The following is a 27,726-nucleotide window of genomic DNA, read 5'->3' as shown; positions in this document are numbered from 1 at the left end:
AAAAAAAAAAAAAAAACAGCGTGGTCTTCGCCTCGGCCTACCGCTTCAGCGTCCTCTTCTCCTACACCGCCGCCGACAGCTCCTACACCCTGGCCCCGACCGTCGGCTGGACCGCGATCGAGATGTCGGCCGGCATTGTCTCCGCCTGCTTGCCGACCATCCGGCCCGCGCTGCAACTCGCCGCCCGCACGATGGGCATCCAAGCCGTCATGCCCGCCATCTTCCGGAGCACCGGCCACTCCGCCAACCACCTCTCCTCCAAATCCGAGGCCACTCAGCTGGGCAGTCGTTTCGCCGCGGGCGATATCCCACTTTCCACGGGTGGCGGCGGCGGCGGCGGCGATGGGGGCACGTCCTCCTCCCGCCCCGTCGTCCGCCATTCGTTCTACCATCTCCCCGACGAGGGCGAGCTGTCCGAGATCGACAGCGTCCCGTTGAAGATGGAGGTGTCGCTGCGGCCGAAGCATGATCGGGGCCAGACGGTCACCAAGATCCGCGGGCGGACGAGCGTGGCGTCCGGGGAGGACGATCTCTTGCCGCTGCATGGGATCCGCGTGCAGAAGGACTTTAGGCAGGATGGGTAGGGGCTTCGTTTCTTCTTCTTCTTTTTGTGTCAAGTTTTCTATAGCGGGGGGCATTATTTGGGAGTTTGCTTTTTGTATTGAAGTATGATTGGGTAGTGGTTTGGATGTATATAGTGTATTTATATCATGTGTATATTAATGGTATGGCATTAAGAGTGTCAATGTCGAGGCAGTGTTGCCCGGCGGAGCTGGGATTCCACGAGGCTGTATCTTGCTGCAAGTGCCTGTGCCTGACCTTCACTTTAGCTTTCCTTTTACCAAATAATCTTCTCATTCTCTCTTGCGAACGAGCATGGAAAGACACAAAGAAGGTGAGTATAGTAGATGTAGAGGCCGACGGAAAGAATTATATCTTCCATAATATATCCAGAGCCATTACGCTCCTCTCACATAACACATTGCTCATGCTGAAAAGATATCTCGCCTCGGTTGAAACTTCAGTGCCAGCGTCACAAAGATAAGTTTATCAAAGAACGTGGTCGATACTTCGCCAACGCCTTGTAAGGAACGTGGAGCCGAGTCCCGCCGTCAAACAAAGAATGCTATTCCTATTTACCTTTGTTCTACTGTATGTCTTCTTCCTCCACTCCAATCTCTTCCAAGTTCCCATGGTTTCAATTGTGACGAAAAAGATTGAGTACACCTATAAAACCCTTCCTCACCCTCCATCCCTCACGATCTCCACACAAGCCTACTTAGCCCAGCAGACAAGTCCCCAAGCGACCTTGTAGACCCAGCACCTCCCACACCCTAACAAGTCAACACCTAAGCCCCAACACCGGTAAACAATGTCCTACACAACGCACCCCACCCCCCTCACCTGCATGGTCCGGTGCCACGCCAACGCCTACGCCGTCGACGGCTTCTGCGGGCTCTGCCACGAGCCCCCGGCGCACGGCAGCCCGCTGAAGTGGCACTGTACCGGGTGCAGTGTGGACTTCCACACCGAGTGCTTCCGCCGGTGGATGGACCGGGCCCTGCGGGTGAGTCTGGTGTCGACCTGCCCCAGCTGTCGGTCGCGGTGGGAGATGATCCTCACGGGGCCGGAGGCGAGGACAGCCACGCAGTTCCTTAGTTTGGGGGATTGAGGCTTGGGTCTGTGGGTGATCGGTGTGGTAGGATGAATCGGTGGACCTGGCCATGGGCATGTAGTGTTTGGCTTACGTGAAGGATGTTGGATTGATCCTCTGCAATGACTTGGGTTTCTTTCATGAGTTTGTGCTTGGTTCGGAGACTCTCGTAATCGTGGAGATATTAGTGAGTGTTCAGTTTATGCCATTGATTCGCTGGCTTTAGTGGCTGAAGTTGAGTCATATAGATGCGAATAGGACTTTACTTGTATGTTTGTTAAGAATCTCGAACGTAGTGATGAGACTGCTGTGTGGGCACTTTTTCCCTACTCAACCTGAGACGAAAGAATAAAAGAACAGAGTCTAAATCTCCTCAGGTAATTTTACAGTGGCCATGCATATTGAACTGTCAGCAATTAATTAAGCACTATTCACTATACTGTGTAATCTTGCCGAACCAAGTTGTGAGTCCCGCTGGCTCTCGTCTGTGCAGTGGGGTCGGGCTAAAGGTGAGCGGTGGGTCATCGTTCTTCCTTCAGCCTTCTACCCCCCGCAATCAAACACTCTTCAGAGAGGATCGATCAGTCGCGCATATCCCATCCATCCATCATATCGAGTCTAAACAGCAAGCCTACTCAGCTAGTCCAAGCCAGCGAGAGTCTCCTTAGAGTCGTGATTGCGGATCTCGAGTGGGGTCGAGGAACCACGGACTGACTCTGGCAATCTTGCACCCACGGTGGTGAGGTGCACCTCGACCTCCACAGAGACTCTCTTTGCGTTGCATACATTGCTTCCGCATATTGCCGCAGAGGCTGGCTTGGATAGGGCGGCTGATTACATATAATTTGATGCTAATACAGGAAAACTCGACTTTATATAGATAACTGTGCAATTGCTGACAATTCAAACGATGTAGGTAAACGCAACTTTCGAAGAAAGTGGTCGCCGACAAGAGAAATGTGTCTGGGGCGCAGAAGCCATTGAAGCCGACGTACCAATCAATCATCCTCATCGCTGGTAGATTGGCTTGAACTGCTCTCACTTGAGCTGGCCTCGCTGGAGCTGGCCTCGCTGGAACTGGCCTCGCTGGAACTGGCCTCGCTGGAACTGGCCTCGCTGGAACTGGCCTCGCTGGAACCGCCCTCATTGGATCCGCGTTGGTCTGATGACCCGGCAGCCGTCCTGGACTCACTACTATCGCTAGATCGACTTTCAGTGGCAAGCGTCTCCCCCGATCCCTCATCCGAATCATAGGATCGCTGGGCCGTAGGAGTTCTGTCACCGTCCCCGTCCCCGTCCTCGCTGCCCTCTTCCAGCTCCGGCGGCTCCAGGCCCAGCTCCGAGTACAGGACGCCCTGCGTCTCGGGCATCTCCCCGGTCAGCCGCAACTCCTCATAGACCTTGCGAAGCGTCCGTCGGGCCCCGACCGTGAGTGTGTCCTGTTGCAGGCGGAGATTCTCCCTGAAGCTCCAGAGGAGCTCCCCGAACGGCGGCTCGATGTCCAGGTAGTTGTTGTCCTGTATGGAGAGGGCGACCTTCTCGAGCTCGCGCTTCCACAGCTCCTGCAGCACGCTGCCCCCGATCAGGTCGCGACACAGATTCAGAAACAGGGTCTCCGCCCAGCAGGCGAAGCTGGGCAGTATCACGTCGTTGCGCCCGATGTCCTGCAGGCGGTTCTCGCCCTCGCCGCTCAGCATGTAATCCACGTGGACGGCGCGCGGCCGGCGCAGCGGCGGGTCGCGCGCCTGCCACATGTACACGCTCTTGCGGTAGATCCGGACGGTCAGCATCGGCTGGTAGGGCTCGTCGTCGCCGGAAGCGGAGGATCCTGTGGATGACGATGAGTCAGTGGAATCGCTGGTGGTGCTGGATTCGCGGCGGTTACTCACCACAATCCGGGTTGCCTCTCGGGGGAAATGGAAGTGAGGTATGTCTGTGGGCGGTTGCTCGTGGCCCGTCATGGTGGGGCAGTCGGCGCCATGTTGGCAGCTCTCGAGACCGTTATCCTCGAGGGCTTGGCAGGCTCTCTCGATGTGCTTGTCCGTGATGATATAGCCACTGAAATCCGGGTAGTCGACCTCCATGCCGTAGAGCTCGAGGACCGGCGCTCCGAAGATGGTGTATCGGATCTTCTGGTCCAGGAAGCTGGAGACTACGAGTCCGCTGTAATCCATTCTGTACAGATGTGGGTGTGGTTTGCGGTTTTTGTACAGACTGACTCAGATAATCAAGGGGTTGAGAGTGAACGATACGACGGTGCTGGGTGATTGAAATGCATTTTATAGATCAGCTTGGGCGTACTTGTCTTTCAAGATGGTCTAGGTTAAGAGGGATTTACCTTGTGGCTTGGTCTCAAGACAATGATCCTGCCGTGCGATCTATGGCGGATTTTCAGCTCTTTATCCTAGACTGTGGAGTCTGAGATGGAATCAACGAAGAAGATATCCCCGACAGTGATTCACACCATTGTTGCTACTGGGCAATTACTTTCCACCAAAACATCCATCTCAAACCGTCCATGCCTTGTGCTATGCTCTTCAGGTAAGAGTTACGGTAAGGAAGTAGCCAGTATGATGGCTAATAGAAACCTCGCATATCAGCAGCATAGACCTATTACAAGGTGAGAAGCAAACAACTACAGCTCACGTGCCTGAGGTATCACTACCAGTATTAGCACATGCATAACTCATTACTAATATGTCCACAGTCACGGGACGGGACCCTCCCTTCCGCCTCGGCCAGTTCCACCGCCTACGTACATATCAAGCTGTCAACATCATCATCACCATCATCACCACCATCCCTCTATTGCGTCCACAATCAACCCAGCCATACCGTTACCGCTACCGTCTCCATGCCCCACCACCCCCCAAAATGACAGATCTAACCCCAACCCTCCACGAGCTCCTAAAAAGCAAACCCAATGCCCCGCGCCTCTCGAAGGGTTATCTCTCCACCGAGACAGCGGACGAGTTCCTCAAAGAAGCCTACCGGATTGTACGTGCCCCTAGCCTACCTTAACCCCCTCTCTCCCCTCGAACCCAACCACAAACAAAAACACTAACCCCCCCCCCTCCCCCCCAGAACAACCACATAACCTCCCTCCTCCACTACCTCCACCGCATCCGCCCCTCCTACCTCTCCATCAACCACAACCACCACCACCACAACAACAACAACAAGTCATCCCACAAAACCCCCTCAGACCCCTCACCCCTCGCCCTCCCCCCCCCACCGCCAAAAGACCTAACCGACACCTCCCGCGCCGAAATCGACACCTCAACCTCCCACCTCCTCCGCCAACTCTCCACCTCCATCTCCACGCTCGCCTCCGCCGAGACCCTCCGGCAGGAGACGCGGGCGCAGCTCCTCCGCAAGAAATACGGGAGTCGCGTGGGCGGCGTTCTGGCCCGGTGGGCGGCCGGCGGCGATGACGACCCGCAAACACGCGCAACAGCAACAACCCCCGCGCAACGCGCCGAGGAGGCCGCCGAGGACAACACGAAGCAGCTCCGCGCGGCGGTGCTGTGGTTCCTGCAGCGGAAGCTGGAGGGGGTCGTGGCGGTGCAGCGCGGGATGGTGGAGAAGAGGCTGGAGAGGGTCAGGGAGCGGGAGAGGAGTGTGCTTTATCTGTCGCAGCAGCAACAACAACAATCAAAACAGCAGCAGCAGCAGCAGTCGGGTAAGGAGTGGGGGGAGGAACGGGGGTTGGGGCACGGGTTTGGGCAAGGGCAAGGGTCGGGACATGCAGGCGACATGATGCTGCCGCCGGCGGGGGAGACGAAGGGCCAGCGGTTGGAGGAGACAGAACTACACGCCATTGAGGCGCAGCTCTCGCCGGAGCAGTTGCAGCTGTTTGCGGAGGAGAATGATGCCATGGTCAAGTATTATGAGGATACCTTGAGTAAGGTCCGGTATGTTTGTCTTTTTTTTTTCCCCTTCCCTTTGGCTAGGGCGGTGGAGGTCGAGGGCAACCCGAGCTAATTGTGTGTCTGTATCGCAGAACCGCCGAGAAATCGCTACTGGAGATCTCCTCCCTCCAACAGACTCTCGTCGCCCATCTGTCCACGCAGGAGGAATATATCAACCAGCTGGTCACGGACGCGAGCAACACGCATTCCAACATCGGGCAAGGAAACAAGGAGCTCAAGCGCGCGAGTGAGCGGCGGAGTACCGCGCAGGCGGTGTTTTGGGGCACCGTCGGACTGTGTACTTGGTTGGTGGTGTGGGATCTGGTCTTCTAGACTTTCCAGCTGTATAATTCAACAACACATTCTTAATTTTTGGCTTCTTTGCGCATTGGCATTATGATAACCCCCTAATGGTTTATGTCTGTATGTTCTGTATGCTGTGTTTTATGGTTCATTCAACGAAAAGAGCAACCCGCTTATGACGTCTCCCGCACCACGCTATCCACCGCCTCGGCAAAGTAATCCAGATTATTCGTGTTCAGTCCCGCCATCGAGATGCGGCCGTTCTTCGTCTGTCCCCGTTGTTAGTATGTAGCTACCAAAACCAACCGAGAAGAAGAACTTACCATGTAAACATGCCACTTCTCGCGCAGGATCTTAACTTGGCTCTCCGTCAACCCCGTGAAGCTAAACATGCCAATCTGATCCGTGATGTGCTGCCACGAGCCCGGCGTGCCCTTGGCTTCGAGCCTCTCCCGCAGTCCCTTGCGCATCTCCGCGATCCGCCCACTCATCGTCCGCAGGTCCTCCTCCCACTCGGCGAACAGCGTCTCATCGTTCAGCACCCGGCTCGCGATGCGCGCACCGTACGCCGGGGGGTTCGAGATCTCCGACCGCTGGAGGATGGCCAGCTGGGAGGCGATGTTGCTGTTGTTGGCCGCGGCCTCGGCGCCGGGCGCGGACACGAAGTGGAACGCTCCCGTGCGCTGGCCGTACAGACCAAAGTTCTTGGCGAAGGACTGCGCGATGCACAGCTCGAACCCTTGCTCGATGAAGTAGCTCACGGCCCAGGCGTCGCGGCGGAGGTCGCCCGAGGCGAAGCCCTGGTAGGCGCAGTCGAAGAAGGGGAAGTGGTGGCGGTCGCGCATCACGACGGCGACCTCCTTCCACTGGTCCTGGGTGAGGTCGACGCCCGTGGGGTTGTGCGCGCAGGCGTGCAGGAGGATGACGGAGCCGGTGGGGGCGGACCGCAGCGCGCCCAGCATGCCGTCGAAGTCCAGGCCCTTGGTCTTGGCGGAGAAGTAGGGGTAGTTGGCGAGGGAGAGGCCGACATTCGTGAAGATCTGGTGGTGGTTGGCCCAGGTGGGGTTGGAGAGGTAGATGGAGGGCTTCGCGGGGTGGAACTTGGCGAGGAAGAGCGCGCCCAGGTGGACGGCGCCGGTGCCGGAGATGGTTTGGAATGTGCAGACCTGAGAGGTGGGTTCTTGTTAGTATTGGATGCTGGTTGTCCCGTGTACACCAAAGGGTAGACGAACTCGGTTCTCGCGAATGGCGGGGCTGTCGGCGCCGATCATGAGCTTCTGCGCCGCGCTGGTGTAATCGGCCAATCCCTTGATGGGAAGGTATTCATGGTTGAGGTTGGGGTCGTTGCGCACAAGGTCGTCGGCCTGGATTTGGGTTAGTCGTGATCAAACTCCCACCTGGGAAGAGTAAAAAACCTTACCTTCTTCACAACGGGCAGAACCCACGGTTTGGCGTTGTTATCGCGATAGGCGCCGATAACGAGATCGACCTTCTTGTCGGAGGGATCTTGGCGGAAGGCCTGAGCGAGACCGAAGAGGGGATCCTCCGGGGCGGCGGGCACGTTGGCCGTAGAGAAGACGGTAGGGCTTGAGGAGCCCATGATGTGTGAAGATAGGGAGGCGAGACGGGAGGTAGCAGTGGAGAGGATGGAGGAAGCTGACGGGGGTTGGAAGGAGGAAGTGGAAGTGGGGATGGAGGAGGAGGAAGAAGAAGAAGAAGAAGAAGAAGAAGAAGAAGAAGAAGAAGAAGAAGAAGAAGAAGAAGAAGAAGAAGAAGTGGATGTAGAAGAAGAGGGTGCCATGAGAGCTTTGAAGTATGTCAGAGAATGGCCCAACAGGTCACACCACCTTAGGTTTCCTGACTGGTTGCTGCTTGCGTTCACCGGCAAGCAATTCGACTGGACCGAAACAGATAAATCCCGATGTGGATGATTTGGCCATAAACAAACACGCGAATAAATACTTCAATCGGAGTAAGCTGGACACAGAGCAGGGGGGCCGGCCAGTCGCCGATATTTAAACATCAAACTGTCGGAGAGCATGGGATAGGATGGTGAAGGGGAGAGAGGCTCAGCCGAGGATAGATGACGACATCCACATGTGTTAGTTATCTTGCCTTCCGACTGACTGGCATTGATCTTGCATACCATACGATAGCATGCTACCTGCTCTACGAATTCAATCCAATTCAGATCCTATTACTCTTTCTCTCTTCTCTGTTGTAAGTCCCTCCGGAGCACACGCAACCCGAATCATGTTCTTTCCAATTGCCCCCCGTGGTGGTGGTTCTTCAGCACCCCTCATCATATGACTGACAGTACAGTAAATAAGACTTATCGCTGCAGGTGAACCTGAAACCTCCGCTTTCATCCACCCGCAACATTCTTTCGACCAAATCCACAGAATCCATTGCCCATTGCATTCCTTCTATCAGTAAATCTTCTTCCCTCGATTCTCCTAATTCTTTCCACTGTCAATCATTCTTCCGGACCAACACAGGGGGGCAAAGAGAACAGCCACCTGCGTGGCCGACTCCAACCGACACTGGGTGGTGCCCCGCCCAATCACCGCGGCCTCGAAACCCCGATGTGTCATCCTCTTTTACCCCACTTACGGCAGACAACCGTCTAGCCCTGCGTGATTTTTCTTCGCCCCGTTTGAAGGGGGGGCACGTAGTTTTATTTTTATATTAGGTTCGATTGAAGAGACATTTAACCCCTCATGGGGAGGATGGATTGTACACTGTATTCACAATTTGGGTCCAGCATCATCAGCATCGAGAAAAGGTTTACAACACTACACTACCGGTTCCTACAATAATCAAAATAATAAAGATACATCATCAGAAGAATCAGAGCTCGAGATCACCCGCAGCTCAACTTGAACCTGAACAATCAATCTATTGCAATCCCATTGCAAGCCTCACTCAATCCAGCTTAAGGGAACTTCCAAAGTTCAATGCCCGTTAGGAAACACCTTCCCCTTCTATCCTCAACACTCAGACTTAGAACCAAGCTCGACCCAAACTGAAGTAGACTTCCTCGCTGGGGTGTTTAATCCAGCCAAAACACTTCAGTTGATAGTACACACAAAGAAAATCTAACCCCCCCCCCAAAATTATAAACCCAGAAAAATCTTGGAAATTGTCATGTTTATTTCACTCTACCCCATGGGGTTTTCAATCCTAGCCTCGCCGGATCCCGGAATCCGAAAGCAGCTGGGGCCTGGCAGTGGTTTTTTTTTTTTTTTTTTTTTTTTTTTTCGTTGGAAAACGGTTGTGTACGTAATTTGCGGGCATTATTCCCCCCCCGCGCCGCCTGCCCTGCCGTCAGTCCTTCTTCCCCGCAACATTTCCCCTCACCATTTTTTTTGACATTTAGTTCACAGTCAGGTTAGGTAATTCTTGTTGATTTTCCTTTCCCTTTCTCCGGGATTAGGTGCGGGTGGCTTAAGCTCAATACTTGGAAGCAGGGGGAAGGGAAGGGTCACGGTGCCATGGGATGGAAGGTTGGACGGACGGGCCCGGGATCTGGGAGGTCGGGAAGAAGGGGGAAGGATTCCCGATTCGGGGGTGGTGCGGGGCCTGCAGTGGTTCGAGGTGTGTCAGGGGCAATTTCTCCAATTTACCCGCGATGCAAAAGACTCTACGGTAGGCTTTGGGGTAAGTTGAGCGGTTGCTGAAGACTTTTGGAGGGGAGGGGTTGATCAGGGGAGTTTGTGTACCTCATGAGGAGAGGAAACAGTCGCTTCGCTTACTCCACCAAGTAAGATGTAGTGTCGGGTGAGTCCGCCTCCGCATCGAGTTTCCTCTTCTAGCATCAGCATCATCAACTGAGCTATAGCTACACGCTAATGTTCATTGCTACATACTGAGACAGTACCTGATACGATTATCTACACCTACGTTTCATAGCCCACAACATCGTCCTAAGGGAGATTCGATCTCCCATCTTCGATAAGAAAAGTGTAGTCCTATGTACAGCCCAGAATCAATAATCCCAATAACCCAAACAGGAGAACCCCTTCTCAAACGCCGTTTATTGCCCTTGACCATGTAACAATCAACCAAGCATGGAAACGCAGAAGAGAACAAGGATTTGCAGAAGATGAAGAATAGAGAGACAGCCGGTAGCAGCCAGGCCGGGCTATGTAACAGCATCCCATGATCGTCATTATCTTTGGCGTTGTCAAGTTGTCGTCGTCGTCGTCGTTCATCGCCCATGTCCTGTGCACCTGTGTTTGAATTCACAGTATAGCATCACATGAATGGCGTAACATGAAAGTAGAGCTGAAAAAAAATGCTTCGTCTGCGCGCGGTGCTCGAATGGGAAAAAAAAGGAAAACATGTAACATGCACAGACCGAGAAAATCGTCGTGTATGTAGATCGTTAGGTAGTGGCAGGGGCGGGTGTGACCGCTTCTTCTGGTGTCGGCTCGGTCTCATGCGCCCGAGTGCGCACGCGGAACCGCTCGCGCAGCCGTCTCGTCAGACCGCTACGTCGGCGGCGGTGCTCATCGCTCTCTTCGGTTGGGTCTGAGGATGAGTCCTGGCGAGTCGCCTCTTCCCGAACGCTGCGCAGAGCTGCGAGACGCTCTTCGACACTGGCATCGCGCATACGGCGGGCGTTCAGCGTGTTGTGGAGATAACTGCTCAGTCGACGGTGGCGGTGCTGGTGGCTGTTACCCTCGGGCGCCGTGGGCGTGGAACTGGCCGCCTCGGGAGCTGTTTCCGCGTGGCTATCGCCCGTGCCTGGGCCTTCTTCACCTTCGGGCTGAGCGGGGTTGAGATCGATACGACTAAAAGCATTCGTTAGTTTGGTCGCACAGTCATGTTCGAGGTGTTCAGAGAACATACCAAAGCGGGCAGGTGCCAGACACATTCACCAACCAGGGATCAATACACTCCGGGTGGAATTGATGGTTGCACGGAAGCACGCGCAGATCTTGGCCCTTAACGAAGTCGTCCGTGCAGATTGGGCAGGCAAAGTTTGGGTAATCCGTGGTCGTTCCCGCATCGGGGGCAGTGCTGCGTGGCTCGTCCGTGGAATGCGGCGCAGCCATCGGCATCTCCTGAGAATGAGGCGATATCGGAGCAGAGACCTCATCCGTCGTGTTCGTAGTCGCAGGCATGGTCGTCGTCTCACGTCCCTCCTCTAGAGTCTCACGAGACTGCGCCTCAGGTCCCATCGCCATCTCTACATCCCCCTTGGCTGCCTCGGTCTTGCCGCCTTGGTCGTTGTTGTCCCCGAATTTGACGATCGGGATCGTGTCAAGCATGGCTCGTGCTATGCCTCTTGCTCGACTCTGGCGCGGTCTTCCCGCCGTATGCCGCGGCCCATAGCGCTCAGGGTGGCGATGGGCCCGGACTGCTCCGGTAATGATGATGGCTAGAAAGAGCGCCGTGATGATACCGGTGATCGTGTACAAGATGATCATCGCTATTCCCAGGGGTCAGTCACCAGTAGTGAGGCAAGGAACTCAAACACATACCAGTGTTCGGACTGTCACCGGTCGACCCGACCTGGTTGTTCGTGTTCGAAGCTATGAACGACATGTTGGTGGACTTGGGATAGATGGTAGATGAGCCGTCCCCGAGGGAAGTAAGCTGTGTGGAAAGCTGCTTGGACCAGGGCGGGTTCAACACAGTAAAAACGTTGTCGTACTGGCTGGCGGATGAGCCGGAAGGTGAATACGTGCAGTGAGTTGCAGATGCACTGTACAGGATCACCGCGGCTGCCTTCTGCTGCGCGTTGAGGACGTAGTTCACCGTCTGACTGGCATCTAAGATCCCGGGATATGCAGAAGCGTCGCAACTGATGACAGCGATATCCTGGCTACTTAAAGACCGAGAATTGGTGGCGTCTACGTCCACCAAGCTACCCGTGATACGCAAATTCTAGGTCGGGTCAGTCCATCGGAGTCCCCGGAATACGCACATGGTCGTATATCTCAACATTCTTTGAGGCGGAGACGGCTTACTGTAAGTTCCGACTCGGTGAGATTGACCAAGGCCTGGGTCAGCGGAGCTAAGGTCACGGATGCGGCCGGCACGAGTTGAGAGCTGTTCAACAAGTATCTGTAGTCTCCAATCCAGGAGAGGTCTGCCGAGTTGTTGGACGGCTTCACCGTCCAGTCGCCCGAAATATCTGCAGCGACGATGGTGGGCGAGAGAAGAAGTAAGAGGATGGAGAAGATCAAGACGAGAGGAGGGGGGGAGTCTAGAAGAAAAGAAGAAGAGAAGGGAGAAGAAAGTGGGTGATGACGGGGAGGACCCATCGGCGAATCACTTAGTTAGCGATGGATGATGCTGGAGAATGGCCGGGTGTTCCCCACAGTGACGAGGCGAACGGAGACGGCGGAGAATACTGGAAGTATGGGGATGGGGAGGGGAATGGCCGGCGATCATCGGCCACGGGGCAATGAGTAAGTGATGATGTTGGTGATCACAGGAGGAGAATAAACAGTGGGCGCAAAGGCTTCAGGGTCCGAACAGGTACCGCTGGCCCAACCAGGGTGATATCACTGCGTGCAGGATCGGTTGATCGTCGGCGGCTACAGTTGGTAAATGAGGTGGTGGTGGTGGTGGTGGTGGTGGGAAGTCGAGGGACCGGGAGGGTGGGTGAAGATCTCACAGGCAGGCAGGTACTGTTACAATGATCGAAGAGCTGCGAAAATTGGGAAAATAAAAGAACATGCAGTGCAGTGGTGGACTGGATCAGTACCCATGGAATTGAAACAGCGGAGACTAGGATAAGCCCGAATTCGGGGAGAAGTGAGGACTAGAGATTTGGGAGAAGGGTGGTGGGGAAGAAATGATGAGAATAGGAATAATAATGTAATGGATGCTGCGGGCCTGGAGTGGGAACAATAAGGCAAGTATCAGTAAGTTCTAATTGACTAGTTTAGTACGGAGTAGCTGATGATGGGTGATGCAGTGCCCAGTTAATGGTAGATGCTGGAACCGACGGATGGGACTGGGAGGGCGGCGGGAAGACAGGCTGGGGCTTGCGATTGGATTACTATCACTTTAGTCTGTCTGTCTGTCTGTCTGTCTGCACCAGCCGAACACTTCCGGTGGGTTGGTTGTTGTTCGTCAGTACTCCGTAGTAAGTTGTCAATCCAATCAGTCAGGCTGACAATAACTAATACTCATGTCATAAAAGGATGTCGTTAACTCCCTTTAAGAACAATCAGCATCATCAACCGTCTGTCTGATCTGTCCGCTGCATAGCCCCATCAATCTGCGGATGATGAATCATCGCGATACGAACCGTAGAGTTGGTTGTCCAGTGACTGAGCCGCGCAAGCGCCAGTGCCATGGATCGGCTTGACCATTACGGTAGGCCTGAAATCGATGGATGGATGGACGGATGATGAGCGGATGAGCGACAGATTACTCACCCCGAAAAGAAGAGGCAGGGCAATATCAGAAACGATCTGATTGCTGGAGGCATCTGTCCGTGATGGTTGAAAAAGTGGACCCGCAAACCGGGATAAGATAAGCAAGTCTGAGTGTCTGACTGACTGACTGGCTGGCTGACGGGGCTTTTTCCTCTCTCTCGGTCGAGATTGTTTCAGTCCAGGCCTAGAGCAATTGATTTTCCTTCCATCGGCTATTGTGGTCCTATGAGTTCAAAATCACCACTTCGTCAGATGCAATTTAATTGCTGGGTGGCCCGTTTTCATTGATCGGACATGTAAAACGAAAGCAAAAGCAAGAGCAAAAGCAAAAAAGCAATAAATCAGTACAACAAGAGAGCACTGAGCACTGGGGGTGTGCGGGGATGGCAGGGCTTGGCTCGCCCGCCGATCCTCTCTTCTCTTTTCCACTCTTCTGAGGTTCGGAGCTTCTTCCTCCCTCAATTTTTAGCTGTGGATGGACCCTAAAAGCCCCTCCCACCAACCACTATGCGCAGTACGGTCGACTATCATCAATCCGGGTAATGCAGTGAGGCGGGCTGGATAACAATGAATGATGAATTCTATCAAAGGCCAGATAGACTTTAGCAAGGTCTGTTCTGGATGGCCCTACCGAAAAACTTCGACCACGAAAAAGTCTTTATACTTATAAATCATTGTTAGACCAACAGGACACCTGACCGCATTGCATCATCCGTAAACAAAAGTCTGTTCAGATCTGTTCAACTATGTACAGTAGCTTATCCAGCATCGAAGTAGTGGTGTCCCAGTAGCACAAAAAAACAAAGCGACACGCAACATGGAACAGACCTACCATACACACCCTTACCACAATCAACTCGACAACACTCACCGGGCGCATGGGCCTCGGAAGGATTGTTTGCTTTCTGTTTCGGCTCTTCCTGGCTTTCTCCCAATTTCCCTTTTGCTCTTCCCTTCCTCCCTAACCCCGAATTTTCCAACGTGGTCTCGCGTCATCCAGCCAGAATGGATTATAGGCAGATCAATTCGTTATTGGCTCCAATGAATCGACGGGCTTTGGTTACATCTTCACTCTTTTCCCTCAATCCAAAACTCTAGATTTCCCCCCCCCCGCCAGGCTATTCTATCGAGACTTGTTGAGGTGGCTGACTAAGACCCCATCTCCCGCCTCGGGAAGATTGCCTTCCTTAAACAACACCAGTAAGCCCGGTAGATGATAATAGACAACGGGCACGCTATTGAGGAAGGTCTGCTGCGACGCGTGACTGTCATGTCTCTTTTTTCCCTCATGCATCAGTACATCTCCGGTGAATGTCCGCGCCCTTTTCATCCATCCTTCCATGTGGAGAGAGGGTGTGCCCCGTCCAACCTCCCACCCCCCCCTTCTCCCTGTCGAGCACCGAGACACACACATCCCGAAACTCCGAAATCGGAGCGTGGCTTATCATCCTGTTGTGGCCAGACCAGACTGGGACGGCTGAGGCCGCTAGTGAGGGAAGGGGTGGCACGTAATGTACATAAAATTCAACTCAGATTAATGCTGTGTTGGTTTTGTGCAAGTGCCAACTTCCCTAACCTCCGTACTACTCGTACGTAGTCAGAATCCGATCTGACACCCGAAACAGACCGGGGCTTTGTAGTCTGTAGCTTATCCAGCGGGGAGGGAGTTTTGTGGGTAGGATAATACCCTCGGTCATTAACTACTACCCTCGGCCCCTGGCAACGGAGATAGGTAGTCATCTTACCGTATTTCTCGTCTAGCCTGCAAAGGAACCTTCCCCAAAACCGCGACGCCCCCCTTTTCCTAATATACTGCATTGTTAGCATCGGGTCCAGGTAATATGGCTATCAGTCCCGTCCACCTCCCTACCCCCCGCGACAAACCTGAAGTTTAACTAATCGAGATTAGGGCCGGGTCGAAGCATCAATGGTGTTCCTATGTTGTCCTGGCGTGGATCAGGTACTGTGACTTCGTGACCAGTGAATTCTAGGAGAGATGAACAACGGTGGCTATAACGGACGAGATTAATTCACCCGCCTCACCTCACCCCTACACACACCAAAGTACTCCGGATCCCCCGCGCGCTCAAAGTGCATCGCAAGCTACTCCGAGGTAGGAAAAAGCGAAGAAAAACGGCATTGCCCGGGACTAGTGAGGGTTTCCGAGCAGGGATGTGCAAATTGTGTGGTGTAGTCTAAGGTATAGAGATGAAAAGAAGTGCCAATGGGGGGCGATTGCCACTTGACTGCAACGTCTCGGGAATTTCTCAATCCGATGCGAGGGTGTAGTTACTGGCTGCATTAATTGACGAAAAGTGAGCCCCCCCCCCTCCTGTGGCTGAACCATACCCAGCTGGGATATACTGACAGGGCACAGGGCACATGCCTCCCCGCCTATCGTACCTATGGGAGGAGAGGCGAGCTACATATTCTATGCGTGTCTCTTGACCCCCAGACCATTGGTACTGTACTTTCGTACATGGTGCTGAAGGTCACGACCCCTATACTATGCCCCGACAGGGCCTTCATGATTCAGGACGCAGCTGGCTCACTTGGAGACGCGCCGCGGGCTGGGCGGGCTGGACTGGCTGGACCGCAGCCCTGCACTTGCCACTAATTTGCTTTTCAATGCTACGGTGCGACGAAGACCTCTGTGTGATGTGTGCTACCACCTGTAAGATGCTTTGCAGCTGACATCCATGTTCACCTGGAGACTAAGCTTTGACATCCTGGTTGCATATTGTCAAGGTGATTCCGGGACGATCAAGACAAGTGAAAGGGCGATAGGGGGGAGGCAACTGACTGCTCCGATGGAATCTGCGCAGGAGCAGTACCGGTAAAACTTATCTGTAGCCAAGTCGCTTGTCGGCTTAGAGAAGACACCGTGGTTAGCCTTGTGTGATATATCGAGTGCATACATGAGTTGCGCCCTGATATAAATTTTCATCAAGTTTCCCATTTCATCTGTTGGGATGATCAGCGGGCAAATGTGGAGGGTCCCAACCCAATACTTATATCCGTGTATAAGGGGGTTCTGTTTTGCTGCATATGAGTTCAGCCATGAGAAACTCGCCTAATTACCTGCGCCAGCCGGAGTACATCTGAAGAAGACATCCGTCTATAACATACAGGTAGTTACACCCACGGTCTATGTTGACACCATCCATGCACGGCCCAACAGGGCAACAGGTGAAATGTGTCTAGGAAGATCCAGCCATCCTGCATGCGCACACGAAACTGACAGGTCGAGGATGCTCAGGGGAAAGTCCCCATCGGACAGGGCCACTTAGGCAGTGAGAAGCTGATCGAGCCGAATCTGTTGTGCCTCCTCGCTAGCAAATGTTGTATCACACCCATGCTCCCCAGAACTTAGCCATATCGACTACCTAGTGATGGTTAGCACCTGCCGGCATCGATGGCACAGTACTCTCCGTACTTTGTGTATCCCAGCAAATTGTCTGCTCGGTGGGCTGGACTACCCAAGTAAGCACATACACCAGCCCCAAAAGGCAACTATGCGCATCGACAGGTATACTATATTCGGCTGCACATATAAGGGGGGAGCGAGAAAAGGAAGAGAAGACGACGTGCGGCGACAAGGCGATTGAGCCCGGTCGCAACTTAAGGCCCGCAATATAGGGATGAGATCACCAAATCCCTACTTTCGGCCGCGCTTATTCATGGAGTAATTATTATCGGGAACGACAGTCAAAGAGAATGATGCCGTACTGCCGTACTGCCGTATTGCCGACCAAAGCCGTGATCAACTAGTGGTATGCCATCTATCCTGGTCTAGGTAAGATGGGGTGATGGTGGTGGTGGTGGAGGAGGAGGAGAAGGAGGTGGAGGTGGTGGAGTGGAGGAAGAGGAGGGGGAGAAGAGAAATTCGGATTGGTTGATGGAGCCGGGTCTCGACCTTCATCGCGGCGTGGGCCCGTGACAGCAACACTTGGTCCGTGTGTTCCGTCCCGGCTTCTGTGTCTGTTTGTCTGTCTTGTCTGTCTGTCTCTCAGTCTCTCTCTTTCTTCTCCTTCTCACGATCTCTCTCTTCCTCTTGCTGACTGACCCCCTCCCCTTGCCGTCGGTTTTCCCTCCTCCTCGTTCCAATCATCGATCCAAGTGAATTGAATTTGATTGATTGCCGGGCGGAGCTAACGATAACAACTACTATAATATTGTTCTTCGAACATACAATTAGTTCCCATGTCATGAATGACCCGAGTCGCTGGGAACTCGATATTTCTTTCTTTCTTTCTTTCTTTCTTTTTTTTTTGACGGTCGGGTCGCCAGGATGCAACACTACCAATTAACTCTTGTTTATTTGTTTTCGCCTCATGAATTTGTTTTTTTTCTTGCCTCAATGGAGTATCCCACAAAGATGGACCGTCCCTACATGGGTACCAATAGGTACCGGTAGGCTGGCTGATGGGCGGCGGTGACTACGATATTCTGGCTTTTCCTCCAATGCTAGACACTGGGCATGACTGTCCAGCACAAGTACTCCATGCTCGTATCAGTTCGTAACTCAAAAATGGTTCACGGAATGGTAGAAATCCTTCCGGTTGTATCCTACCAATACCCCACGCGGTAGTTGATAGTCAGCATGCTCGCGCAAGAGAAGGACCAGAATGGTCTTCGATTCTCTCAATGAAGGGTGACCTGAATATTCACTCTGGTGACAGTGTCAGACGGGCGACTAAACACAGATGACTGTCGCTTCTGAAGGTCTAGACGATGAATGAATGGCGATAGTGGATAGGAGGGCAGATTTAGGCAGAATTAACCCAGGTCAATCAAAATAAATTAAGCTCATTTCGAATCGATTATTTCTCGCTCCCTGTGTGTTGCGAGCAACTTACCAGGTGCTCTGCTCCTTCCTACCCATAGGGGGGAGTCAATCCGAAAATGTTTGATCCATGCATGCATACGACTGGCGTCGGTCAATATACAGCTCACTCATCCAGGAAGTTGGCCTCCCTGAATGACTCGGTAGCAGTAGCAGTGCTTGGATGGAGTTACCTCTTTAAACTCTCTTGATTTTCCACAGGTACTCCGTACATTGCCTTTCATCCTCATGATCGGACTACAGTAAGATCACCACTCAATCTTCCCCCCCTAAGACACAAACGGCAAAGTGGAAAGGGCCAGGGCGCGCGCCATCCTAGGTGGGACCCAAATTAGGAGCCAACGACGACGCTCAGAGGAGGGTAGGCCTCCAGCCAGGGCCTGGAATAGTAATTCATCCATCCTCCAGCGCATTTCCGCTTCTGTTACCCCTGCTGGAGGCCTCGAACACGCGGGTGGCGCGTTATTGGTTCAAAGGAGCCAGGGAGGCGTGCCAGCTTTTTTTTTTTTTTTTTGTCTTCCGTTTTCCCCTGCTGGAAGGGGGGGAGGGTCAGTTTTGCGCTGCCGACGAGGCCGAGGCTCCCATCGACTCCAAAGCGCCTATTGCCCAACTCAGCAATGATAGCTCGGGACCCCGGTCAGATGTTCTCACACGGTCGGAAGTACAGCCTCGACATGGTTTTCTCTTTCTCTTTCTTTCTCTGTCTCTCTTTCTTTATCTCTCTGTGGGTGTATATAAATGTATAAGTTGTGGGTGTGTCTCATCTTGCGGGGTTGAAAAGGGGTCCCAGGAAGTAATGGCGGAGGAAAGAGGCGCGATTCTCAAGAACCCCCCAGTATTTATGTACCCGCCGCGGTATCATTCAAGGTAGAAGATGGCAAGAAGTCAAGAAGTCAAGAAGACAATTAACGTAAACTTAGTTTCTTTGTCTGTCCCGTGATGGTTTAAGAACAATTTAAATTTCTGGTCATTCTCCCTCTCAGTGATAATAATAAATATCCCCCAAACTTACCAGATCCCACTGATCAAAACAAGGCTTGAAAATGATTGATAACTCCATTGCCTATCAATATTAATTTGGCACTATAACTAGAGAGGAGGAATTAAATCTGATAATAATCATAATAATAATAATACTGGAATACTTCAAAGACACTTAAAAATGATATAGTCAGACCAGATTCATTTGATCAGACCAGGCAATCGTAGTCTCCCAAAAAAGTCCTCCTTCTGCAGAGGTACTTTTTTAGTTCCCTCAATAGATTTCCCTCTTGTTCCTTTCTTACCCTTCTCCTGCTCCCTTTGGGGATGGTTTTTTCTCTGCTCGTCCCCTCACCTCACACCTCACCATCTCTTTCTCTCTTTCTCTCTCTCTCTCCTTCTCTCCCTACTTCTCCTCATTTCCTTCCTTCCTTTCTCCTCAAAACTTCCCAACCGAGTCGCTTTCTTCATCTTCTCTGTTTGCCTCACGTTCTCCCCGAGCGGGATAACCCGCCAACCTCAACTCATTCAAGATGAAGGCATAATCACGACGACCATCAACCATTAGTCGACAACCGTCCTTGTTCTACCTCTTCCTCAAGGGACACAACTGGAAACGATAGTTAAAATTCCTCCACCGTCTTCATCACACCTCCTTTTTTACACCTCATCTTCGCGCTTGAATGCATGGTCGACCACCTTTTGCATCACGTTTAACCTTTTTTTTTTTGCCTTTCCCCCCTCGTTTCCTTCGCCGTTCCACTCCCCGACTCTCCTCCCCCCTTGACATGAACCCATTGATCCAGTCGACGAGAGAGAGCTCGTCCGACCGCCTACCACACCAAATCTCCGCCTGGACCCCATCATGGCCCCTCAATCCATCGACACTAATGCTGAGGCGATCTCCCTTTGGAGGAAGCGTTTCGACAAGCGACATCCATCAACGTGAGTCTTTTCTGAGTTCTCTTACTCAATTTTCTTATTCCTTGGATCTTACAATTACCATTCGTTATTGCCCAACCTCCATCTGCATTTGTTTCCCTTCCTCATTTTCTCCCTAGTTGTCTAGACCGCTCGTGGACCCCCTCTCCCCAACTTTTTTCTTTTTTTGTTTCGGGTGATCTACAACCGTCTCCATACCACCCCCCCCCCCTCCCCTATCAATGAGATTGCCCCGTGCTTTCTCTCCATTGCGGAGCACAGCGATCACAACCAACCCCAAACTCCAATCCCCAGATTGATCTCATTCCAAATTAGAAACCCCGTGATTGCCATCCTCGATATCGAGTACAACGAGCTCGTCTTGTCTTGGAAGAAGCTCCAAGAGACTCTCATCCCATCGGATCTTGTCCAATTCCAGGAACGCGCCCAGGGACCTGAGGATGTCTTGAGTCTGGTGAGCAGCATCGAGCCGGTCTGGACGTCTAGCTCGAGGCAGCGAGTGGTCCGTGACCAGTGCACCGAGCTGAGATCCACCCTTCACGCCCACAGCATCCTTTTGAGTGCCCTGCCAAAAAATGAAGCATACTTGTCTCTCTTCTACAGTGTCCTTCAGTCAACGCTCAAGGTAACTCATCTCTACAGTGAAACCCCTTGCATTTCTTGGGGTGGCTGACTTTTTCCCAGGCATCTGCGAACTATCCAAGGATCATGGAAGGATATATCAAATCACTCGTCATGATCAATCGGTCCTCTTGCCTGGCCATCACAACAGATCTATCATCCTGCTCAAAAGACACAATTCACTCGATCGCGCATTTTTACACTCTATTCTTCTTCTTCCTAGGCGAATTCATGGACTGGTTTGTGCGCCAATCCAAATGTCGACTGCTTAAGAGTCCCAACCACAACGTGTATCACACATTCCGAGATCTTGTCGGCCACCTGCGGCACAGCGCCAAAATAATAATGGGGGGAATCGCTGATATAATGGACGTCGATGAGTATGACAATGATGCTGAGGATATTACCGACACGACCTGCAACAGGGAGTTATGTCTGTTCGAACAAGCCCGGTTGGACCAGATTGGTTTACAGCGGAGGGATCGCCGCCACAAAGCGGAGAACGCTTTTATTCGTCATCTGGTCTGGGAAATTGCGCAGGATGCGGTAAAGCGCGCAAGGCTTTTGAGGGAGAGAGACGCCTTGCTTGCGCATCTGCTCGATACCGTGGGCCACCAGATCCGTCCGGTGAGCCAGCAAAATACTGGCATTGCTTGCTTAACGACAACAGCTTCTAGGGACATAGGTAGGGTAACGAAGGTGTACATGAAGAATCAAACAGCTTGGTATGCTGACCATATCACCTTGCAAGACATGGATAGATTTACATCGAGCGAAGGGGGTCAGAAGCACAAGTATACGCGTGCGGAATTACAACTGGCTTCCAGCCACCTAGAAAACTTCTTCGACGCAGACGATCAGACACCCGAGCTTGACCCTGATGTGGAGGTGATCGCAGAAGAGAATGTCATGACATCTTTGCAACAGTGGGCGACCGATACATATTCCCAGGTGCTTGCCGTGGGCGGATCGCCAACCACGGCTTTCCCTAGCCCCGTCCTTCTCATCTCGACGTGCTACGCCAGTCTGGCACGAAATGCCCGCTTACCGGTCATCTCCCACTTCTGTACCCGGCCCACCAACGGAAACGACGAATTGACGTACGAGCAACAGTTGATTGCCCTGGCCTACAGCTTGATCCGGCAGTTGATAGAGTACTTGCCTCCGGTGATCATCAGTCACTCGGGGTGTAACCTGAGTGCAGAACGGTTCAAGCCGTTGAATGGCACGTTGACTTCGTGGAAAGAAGTGCTCTCCTTGATCGATATACTCCTCTATTATGCCCCACCCCTGATGGTGTGTGTGATCCATGGTCTGGATGCTATTCAAGATGCGTCCACTGACCAGTACATCCGCTCTCTGGTCCGCATCCTTCTGACACACACGAGACACCAGACCGCCACCATGGAAGGGGGCGTTGAGACGCAGAGCGTTCTGCTCAAGATACTGTTCACTGTCGCTGGACGACCGAGCTCGCTGGTGGAGACGCTGTCGGAGAGCCAGCTGATACTGCGCGAGTCGAACCAGACGGAGGAGCTGACGATGACCGACTCTGCACTAAGCCCCGACGTTGGGGTCGTCATGATGAATGCATAATACCAAAAGCACATGACCACCACGAAGCGATACTTCCCTTATCTCTCATCTGTCAGGCTGTTCTCTTGTGGCGAAAATCCGGGACATATAGAATTGTGCGCAGGCTGGCATTTTTTGAATATAACCTTACTGGCGAGAGACCATTGCGGGATCTCAACCTTTCGATTTTGCTCTTTTCCATTTTTCCCAACTTTTCTACTCGATTACCTTTCTACCTTTGTCGTTGAACCATGTTAGCCTTATGGCGAAGGAGGTATCACTGATTCTGGTCATTGTCGTGTTGTCCTCTCTACGCAGATGTTCACCCATTGATTGGTATATGTCAGGGTTGAGGCGCAGCTGGCTTTTTACTGGTGGATGTGGGCAGAAGTCTTCCCGGAATTTGAAGGTGTTCGGAGCCTGATTGCTTTGTATAGTTGTAATACACGATTGTGATTTGGGGAAGGGCAACCCCCCATAACTACCTAGGTGGTAACTTTTCAAGTTGTTGAAATCTGCCTCGGGATTAGGTTTCCGCCGTCCACGTGGGGAACTCAGAGCCAACTACTACGAGCTACGAGCATACATAACGACCCTCAGTGCAATCCCGGGGAATATTATCCTCACAGTCTGTGCATTCTGCCTGATTTCCGGGGGCATCGAAGTGAACCCTGGATGGTCCTGATGTTCTGTGTGACTTTCGGGATTTCAGCTCCGCTTCAAGATACAAATACGGCTTGTTTATTGCTGCCCATCGAGTGTTCCTCTGCATCACTTCCCATCTATCACGATTACTACCACACACTCAACAGAACCCTCTCGCTAGAGAATCACAAAAACAAGCCACCACCATGGGCGTGATCAACCCCAACCCCGAGACCCAGACCCAGCCGCAGCGGCCCTCCTTCAACCGGCTCCTCTCGCTCGACTCCCCACCCCCATCCCTGCCGGACTTCCAGCGCCTCTGCGCCCAAACCACCGACGGCGCCCTCTACCCGCACGCGACGACCATCACCAAAAACATCCCCATCTACAGCACGCGCACCCTCAGCCTGACCGATCCCGACGACCTCACCACCGTCCAGAACGAATGGTACCACATCCTCTCCGAAGGCCCCGGGATCTTCGTCCTCCAACACTTCTACGACGTGGAAGACGACCACCACCGCCCGATTCTAACCGCCACCACCGCCGCCTTCAACCGCATCATCGCCCACGAAGCCGCCACTTCCGCCCGAAAAGGCGACCACTTCTCTTCCGGCCACAACGCCCGCATCTGGAACAGCTTCAGCAAGCACGCCTTCGCCGACCCCCCCTCCTTCGTCGCCTACTACTCCAACCCGTGGCTCCGCGCCGTCAGCGAAACCTGGCTCGGCCCGGGCTACCGCCTCACCGCACAGGTCAACATCGTCCGGCCCGGCGGCCAGGCCCAGTCCCCGCACCGCGACTACCACCTCGGCTTCCAGGACGACGGCCACTGCGCCCGCTTTCCGCGGGGCATGCACGCCGCCAGCGCGTTCCTGACGCTGCAGGGCGCCGTCGCCCACTCCGATATGCCGGAGCGCAGCGGGCCGACGCGCTTCCTGCCGTTCAGCCAGCGCTTCGAGGCCGGGTTCTTGGCCTGGAGGCGCCCCGAGTTCCGCGAGTTCTTTGAGCGCGAGTATGTGGCGCTCCCGCTGAGGGAGGGGGATGCCGTGTTCTTTAATCCGGCGGTGATGCATGCGGCCGGCGAGAATTGTTTGGGACCGGAGAGTGGGTTTGAGCGGCGGGCGAATCTTTTGCAGATTGGCTCGGCGTTGGGGAAGACGATGGAGCGCGTGGATGTTGTGCCGGTGGTGGAGGCGGTGTGGGGGGAGGTTCGGAGGCGGTTTGATGGTCATGGTCATGGTCATGGTGAGGCTGACGCCGGGAAGGAGGAGGAGGAGCTGGATGCGAATTGGGAGGCGTTTGTCCGGGCGCTCGGCGAGGGGTATCCGTTCCCCACGAACCTGGATCGTAGGCCGCCGGCGCCGAACGGCATGGCGCCGGAGAGTGAGCAGGACTTGATTCGGAGGGGTCTGTTGGAGGGCTGGGGGACGGAGGAGATGGTCGCTCGGTTGCGCCAGTTGCAGGAGGATGAGAGGGGCCATCAGTCTCTCTGACTGTACCACCGTACAAGCTCTGCGGTAGGGAAAGTGACCATGATCAAGTAGCGAATTATCTACACAGGGACAGGTCCATAAGTAAATATTACTCTTGTTGGTCTAGCTCATTAGAGACAATCATCACTTCGTGAATATTCCCACCATGTTACTCCGCCCACAAGGGTATACCAGAACGCTACGCCAATGCCAACCAATGCAGTCAGTCGTTAAAGTCATATCACCCCTCGTTCCTCGACCCAGATCTATCCTCGCGTTAGTCCCAGTGCTGCACGACCCCACAGAAAAAAAAACGACTTACCTCCATCTTCCCGAGCTCACTCCCCTCCCGTCGTGCCATCTCACGGGCCGAGCTCATCAGCAGATCCAAATCCTCCTGGTCCACCATCGTAATCATATCACCATCATCTTGCATGCGGATCTTGAGCAACGTTCGGAACCCGAATTTGTCCCGGATCCGCCGCTCAAACTCGGCGAAGTCGATCACAGGCTCTATCATGATATACCGCGTATCCTCGTGGGCATGCGTCTTGACCCGGTACTTGCGCACCTCGGGCCGCCGGGCTCGCGAGGTCCCGCGCTGGGATTGTCGCTGCGGCGATCGTCCGTGTCCGTCGACCAGGTCGAAGTCGCCCTCCGCCGAGCCCGACCCACTCACATACTCTTCTTCCTCGTCGATGTATCGTTCCCGTTGCCGAGGCCAGCCGGTCCCCACGGGCATGGACCGCGTGCCCGAGTACCCGCCCTCCGGATACCGACCTGATGTCGATGCAGACCCCGTGTCACTGACCCCTCGTCGATGGCCACGCATCTCCCGACCGCGGGACGACTGTTCCTCCCGAGGGCCGGCGCGAGCCGAAGCAGCTGCTGCCGCTCTCCGGGGCTCGGAGGCCGTGCGAGTCGTTCCGATGCGCGGCTTCTCGCCTAGGACGGTCTCGTGTCCGGTGCTCTGGTTCAAGTCGAGTCGCGGGGGCGGCGCAGCGCGAATGGACCCCGGTCGACCGGTGGTCCCGAGACTTCCTGTGGAGCTGTTGGTACTCGCCTTGTCTGCGTCCGGCGGGGGAGTAGGAGGGAAGAGATTACGGTTCAGGGGCGGTTCAGAGTGCTGACGGCTCCGGCTGGGCAGGTTCTTGTGCACCAAGTGCGAGGTGGCGAACGGAAGGTGCTCGGGATGCCGGTGGTCGAGCACCGACTGAGCGCGGGGGATTTCCAGATTCAGCGGGCCGGACGGAACGCCGTTACGCTCCCCTGTCGCGGCAATCAGCCGGGCCTTACCCAGGTAGTCTTTCGACTTCAGATTCTTGACCTTAGCCTCGTTGGGCCGGTAGACCACCCCTACCGGAATGGAGAAGACTGTATAGCCCTGTTTGCCATTAGGATTGAAATCTCCTGCCGCTCCTATATGAAACGTACCTGTGCTCGTTCCTTGATTGCATCATTGATGACATCGTGGTCCGGCGTCACCTTCTCTTTGGACGCATAGTCGAGATCCTGGAGGCCGGGGCCCATCTGCTGCAGGTAGATATAGCACAGACCGCGGTTGAACAGCACTTCGCACGAGTACAAGCGGAACTTAAGACCCAGCTGCTCGTAGTCAATGGAGGTGTTACCTCGAAGGTACAACAGGGTGTCATTAAAATTGGCCAATGCCTCCTCAAAGTCACCCAGCAGGAAGTTGGACACTCCTTCTTGGAAGTATGCGATGGCCAGGTATTGATCTAACCCAATTGCTCGTTGGTAGCACTCGACCTAGATTGCCGTCAGTATGAGGGAATGCCGTGAACGAAGAGTAGGTCTTACTGCTCTGTCGTGCTCTCCCAAGGTGGCATATATGACTCCACAGTTGAAAAGGATCTTGGATGTTTCGGCGATGGCGCTGAAGACCTGAAGGGCCTCATCGTATTCTTGGTTGTCGTAGTGGTCCAGGGCTTGCACCCAGGTCTCAATCTCCTGAGTAATGTGAGCCCTGCTCAGCCTGCCCTTACGGTGGGGGAAGGAAGCAACCCTACCTGCTTGATGGACATGTCTGACTTGAGCCCGTAGCACCAACGATAGGCGATATCAGGTGCCGCAGTCGCCCTGGTACTGACCTAAAACAAGACGCAGACGGAGCTGACCGGTCGAGAACCCCACGTCGTAGTATATATGTCCCCGACTTGTGATTGATCGGACCAGCACGCTGACGACAGAGTCCTCGACCACGCCGAGAACAGGGATGGAATCGCACGGTGGACCCGGGATGGAGGAGACTGAGCGCAGACGGCGAGCGAGCAATAGACCATGCGCAATGGGCCTCTTAGCGGGAGAGATAGATAACTCAAGAGATAGATAGATCGGATATATAATTAGATCACGGATGCCGCGACCCAGCCGCTAGCGATGACCGTCTAAAGACCAGCCAAGACGAAGGCAAGGAAGACCAGACTGGCTGGGACGGGATACGTAGGGGATGAGAAGGTTGGGAGAGTAAGGTTTGTTTCGAAGGTGATTTAATTTGATTTGCTTTGGATTCCCGCGTGGTTAGAGCTTGGACAGGCCGACAAACACGTTGAGTACTGGGTGGTGAGTACACCACTTTGGGTTGGGAGATGATGATGTTGATGATGGTGATAATGGTGATGATGATGGCCGACGAAGAACGGACAAAACCAGAAATGGAAGTGGTTAGCAGGTACGGAGTACCGATGCAGAAAGGAGAAAATAGACCGAAGGAAAGAAGATCAAGGCAAGATTGGGATTAGCGTGCAGAGAGAATAGTAAATGAAGGAGAGGAAGGGGAAACGATGCAATGCAGCAAATGCAGCAAGCAAGCAGCAGCAGCAGCCTGTCAGCCAGGAACTACTCAGGATGGTGGGTGCAGTGCAGTGCAATGCAGTTTTGGGATGGAAGGGGAGAAGGAAAAGATGGACAGGGAAGAAAGAAAGAGGGGAAAAAGAATAAAAATAGTTGGGTAAAGAATTAAAAAAAGGTCTGATCCTGGTCACATCCCAGCAGCATCTTTTTCTTCCAGCCAGCAGAGCCAGCAGAGCCAGGGATTGGATGCTGCAGGGGGTGACGCTTTTCATCACATCGCAGAAAAGTCGATTCATCCGAGCCCGGTTGATTGGATTCGTTCGTGCCTTCATATCAGGAGATTTCCAAGGAGATTACGGAGTAACTACTTACTACCTAGTTAGTTACTTCTAGTTAACTGCCAGTGCCCCCCGTTCCCGGTGGGAAAAGCCATGCGGGGCTGCAGAATTGTCACCAATACAACGAATGGGTTTACCCCATACCATTATTACCACCACACCATCACATAGACACTCAAACATTCAGTTCAGACAGAGTCACAGACAGAGAGGCAGACAAA

The 27,726-nt window shown here is 53.5% G+C and overlaps 9 protein-coding genes across 9 annotated transcripts in view; 5 read left to right on the top strand and 4 right to left on the bottom strand.

Annotated features, from left to right (window-relative positions):
* Positions 1–584, top strand: part of BO66DRAFT_403731 (uncharacterized protein) — a gene marked incomplete at both ends in the record, with an annotated part of 1,501 nt that extends 917 nt beyond the window's left edge. Inside the window, one exon of the mRNA XM_025648881.1 lies at positions 20–584. Coding sequence (XP_025501357.1) covers positions 20–584 — 565 coding nt within the window. The remainder of the gene's footprint in view (positions 1–19) is intronic.
* A 788-nt stretch (positions 585–1,372) lies between these two features.
* Positions 1,373–1,672, top strand: BO66DRAFT_440989 (uncharacterized protein; the record flags this gene model as incomplete). The annotated part of the gene is made up of 1 exon (XM_025651297.1): positions 1,373–1,672. One exon carries the CDS (start codon positions 1,373–1,375, stop codon positions 1,670–1,672), a length of 300 nt encoding a protein of 99 aa, XP_025501356.1.
* An 838-nt stretch (positions 1,673–2,510) lies between these two features.
* On the bottom strand, positions 2,511–4,123 carry BO66DRAFT_153159 (uncharacterized protein). Its single transcript, XM_025642173.1, has one exon. It carries the CDS (start codon positions 3,826–3,828, stop codon positions 2,653–2,655), a length of 1,176 nt encoding a protein of 391 aa, XP_025501355.1. The 5' UTR covers positions 3,829–4,123; the 3' UTR covers positions 2,511–2,652.
* A 49-nt stretch (positions 4,124–4,172) lies between these two features.
* BO66DRAFT_403728 (putative SNARE protein (Ufe1)) lies at positions 4,173–5,898 on the top strand (the record flags this gene model as incomplete). The annotated part of the gene is made up of 5 exons (XM_025648880.1): positions 4,173–4,195; positions 4,258–4,274; positions 4,362–4,651; positions 4,739–5,568; positions 5,658–5,898. The coding sequence occupies 5 exons, from the start codon at positions 4,173–4,175 to the stop codon at positions 5,896–5,898; spliced, it is 1,401 nt and encodes a 466-aa protein (XP_025501354.1).
* A 143-nt stretch (positions 5,899–6,041) lies between these two features.
* On the bottom strand, positions 6,042–7,468 carry BO66DRAFT_440986 (aspartate aminotransferase; the record flags this gene model as incomplete). Its single annotated transcript, XM_025651296.1, has 4 exons — positions 6,042–6,137; positions 6,192–7,034; positions 7,101–7,232; positions 7,289–7,468. 4 exons carry the CDS (start codon positions 7,466–7,468, stop codon positions 6,042–6,044), a joined length of 1,251 nt encoding a protein of 416 aa, XP_025501353.1.
* A 2,704-nt stretch (positions 7,469–10,172) lies between these two features.
* Positions 10,173–12,329, bottom strand: BO66DRAFT_153122 (RING-H2 finger protein). The gene is made up of 4 exons (XM_025642172.1): positions 11,847–12,329; positions 11,358–11,763; positions 10,723–11,305; positions 10,173–10,664 (listed from the first exon to the last, which is right to left on the bottom strand). Exons 1-4 carry the CDS (start codon positions 12,141–12,143, stop codon positions 10,256–10,258), a joined length of 1,695 nt encoding a protein of 564 aa, XP_025501352.1. The 5' UTR covers positions 12,144–12,329; the 3' UTR covers positions 10,173–10,255.
* A 7,631-nt stretch (positions 12,330–19,960) lies between these two features.
* BO66DRAFT_328869 (uncharacterized protein) lies at positions 19,961–22,254 on the top strand (the record flags this gene model as incomplete). The annotated part of the gene is made up of 3 exons (XM_025644004.1): positions 19,961–20,040; positions 20,353–20,662; positions 20,722–22,254. 3 exons carry the CDS (start codon positions 19,961–19,963, stop codon positions 22,252–22,254), a joined length of 1,923 nt encoding a protein of 640 aa, XP_025501351.1.
* Positions 22,255–22,769: 515 nt separating this feature from the next.
* Positions 22,770–24,435, top strand: BO66DRAFT_153027 (phytanoyl-CoA dioxygenase family protein). Its single transcript, XM_025642171.1, has one exon. It carries the CDS (start codon positions 23,085–23,087, stop codon positions 24,372–24,374), a length of 1,290 nt encoding a protein of 429 aa, XP_025501350.1. The 5' UTR covers positions 22,770–23,084; the 3' UTR covers positions 24,375–24,435.
* A 13-nt stretch (positions 24,436–24,448) lies between these two features.
* Positions 24,449–26,746, bottom strand: BO66DRAFT_152990 (putative PB1 domain protein). The gene is made up of 5 exons (XM_025642170.1): positions 26,384–26,746; positions 26,175–26,324; positions 25,788–26,123; positions 24,676–25,737; positions 24,449–24,619 (listed from the first exon to the last, which is right to left on the bottom strand). The coding sequence occupies exons 1-5, from the start codon at positions 26,396–26,398 to the stop codon at positions 24,590–24,592; spliced, it is 1,593 nt and encodes a 530-aa protein (XP_025501349.1). The 5' UTR covers positions 26,399–26,746; the 3' UTR covers positions 24,449–24,589.
* Positions 26,747–27,726: the final 980 nt, after the last annotated feature.

This window comes from Aspergillus aculeatinus (genome assembly GCF_003184765.1).
Source record: "Aspergillus aculeatinus CBS 121060 unplaced genomic scaffold BO66scaffold_41, whole genome shotgun sequence".
Lineage (NCBI taxonomy): Eukaryota > Fungi > Ascomycota > Eurotiomycetes > Eurotiales > Aspergillaceae > Aspergillus > Aspergillus aculeatinus.
Note: the sequence above shows the minus strand (reverse complement) of the source record. Positions and strands in the feature narration are given on the sequence as shown.

Coding starts and splice junctions, on each gene's coding strand:
- BO66DRAFT_153159 (XM_025642173.1), bottom strand. CDS start 3,828: ATGGATTACAGCGGACTCGTAGTCTCCAGCTTCCTGGACCAGAAGATC.
- BO66DRAFT_153122 (XM_025642172.1), bottom strand. CDS start 12,143: ATGGGTCCTCCCCGTCATCACCCACTTTCTTCTCCCTTCTCTTCTTCT. Junction 11,764..11,846: donor TCACCGAGTCGGAACTTACA/GTAAGCCGTCTC, acceptor GACCCGACCTAG/AATTTGCGTATCACGGGTAG. Junction 11,306..11,357: donor CGGTGACAGTCCGAACACTG/GTATGTGTTTGA, acceptor CCCTGGGAATAG/CGATGATCATCTTGTACACG.
- BO66DRAFT_153027 (XM_025642171.1), top strand. CDS start 23,085: ATGGGCGTGATCAACCCCAACCCCGAGACCCAGACCCAGCCGCAGCGG.
- BO66DRAFT_152990 (XM_025642170.1), bottom strand. Junction 26,124..26,174: donor TGGGAGAGCACGACAGAGCA/GTAAGACCTACT, acceptor ACGGCAATCTAG/GTCGAGTGCTACCAACGAGC. Junction 25,738..25,787: donor CAATCAAGGAACGAGCACAG/GTACGTTTCATA, acceptor AATGGCAAACAG/GGCTATACAGTCTTCTCCAT.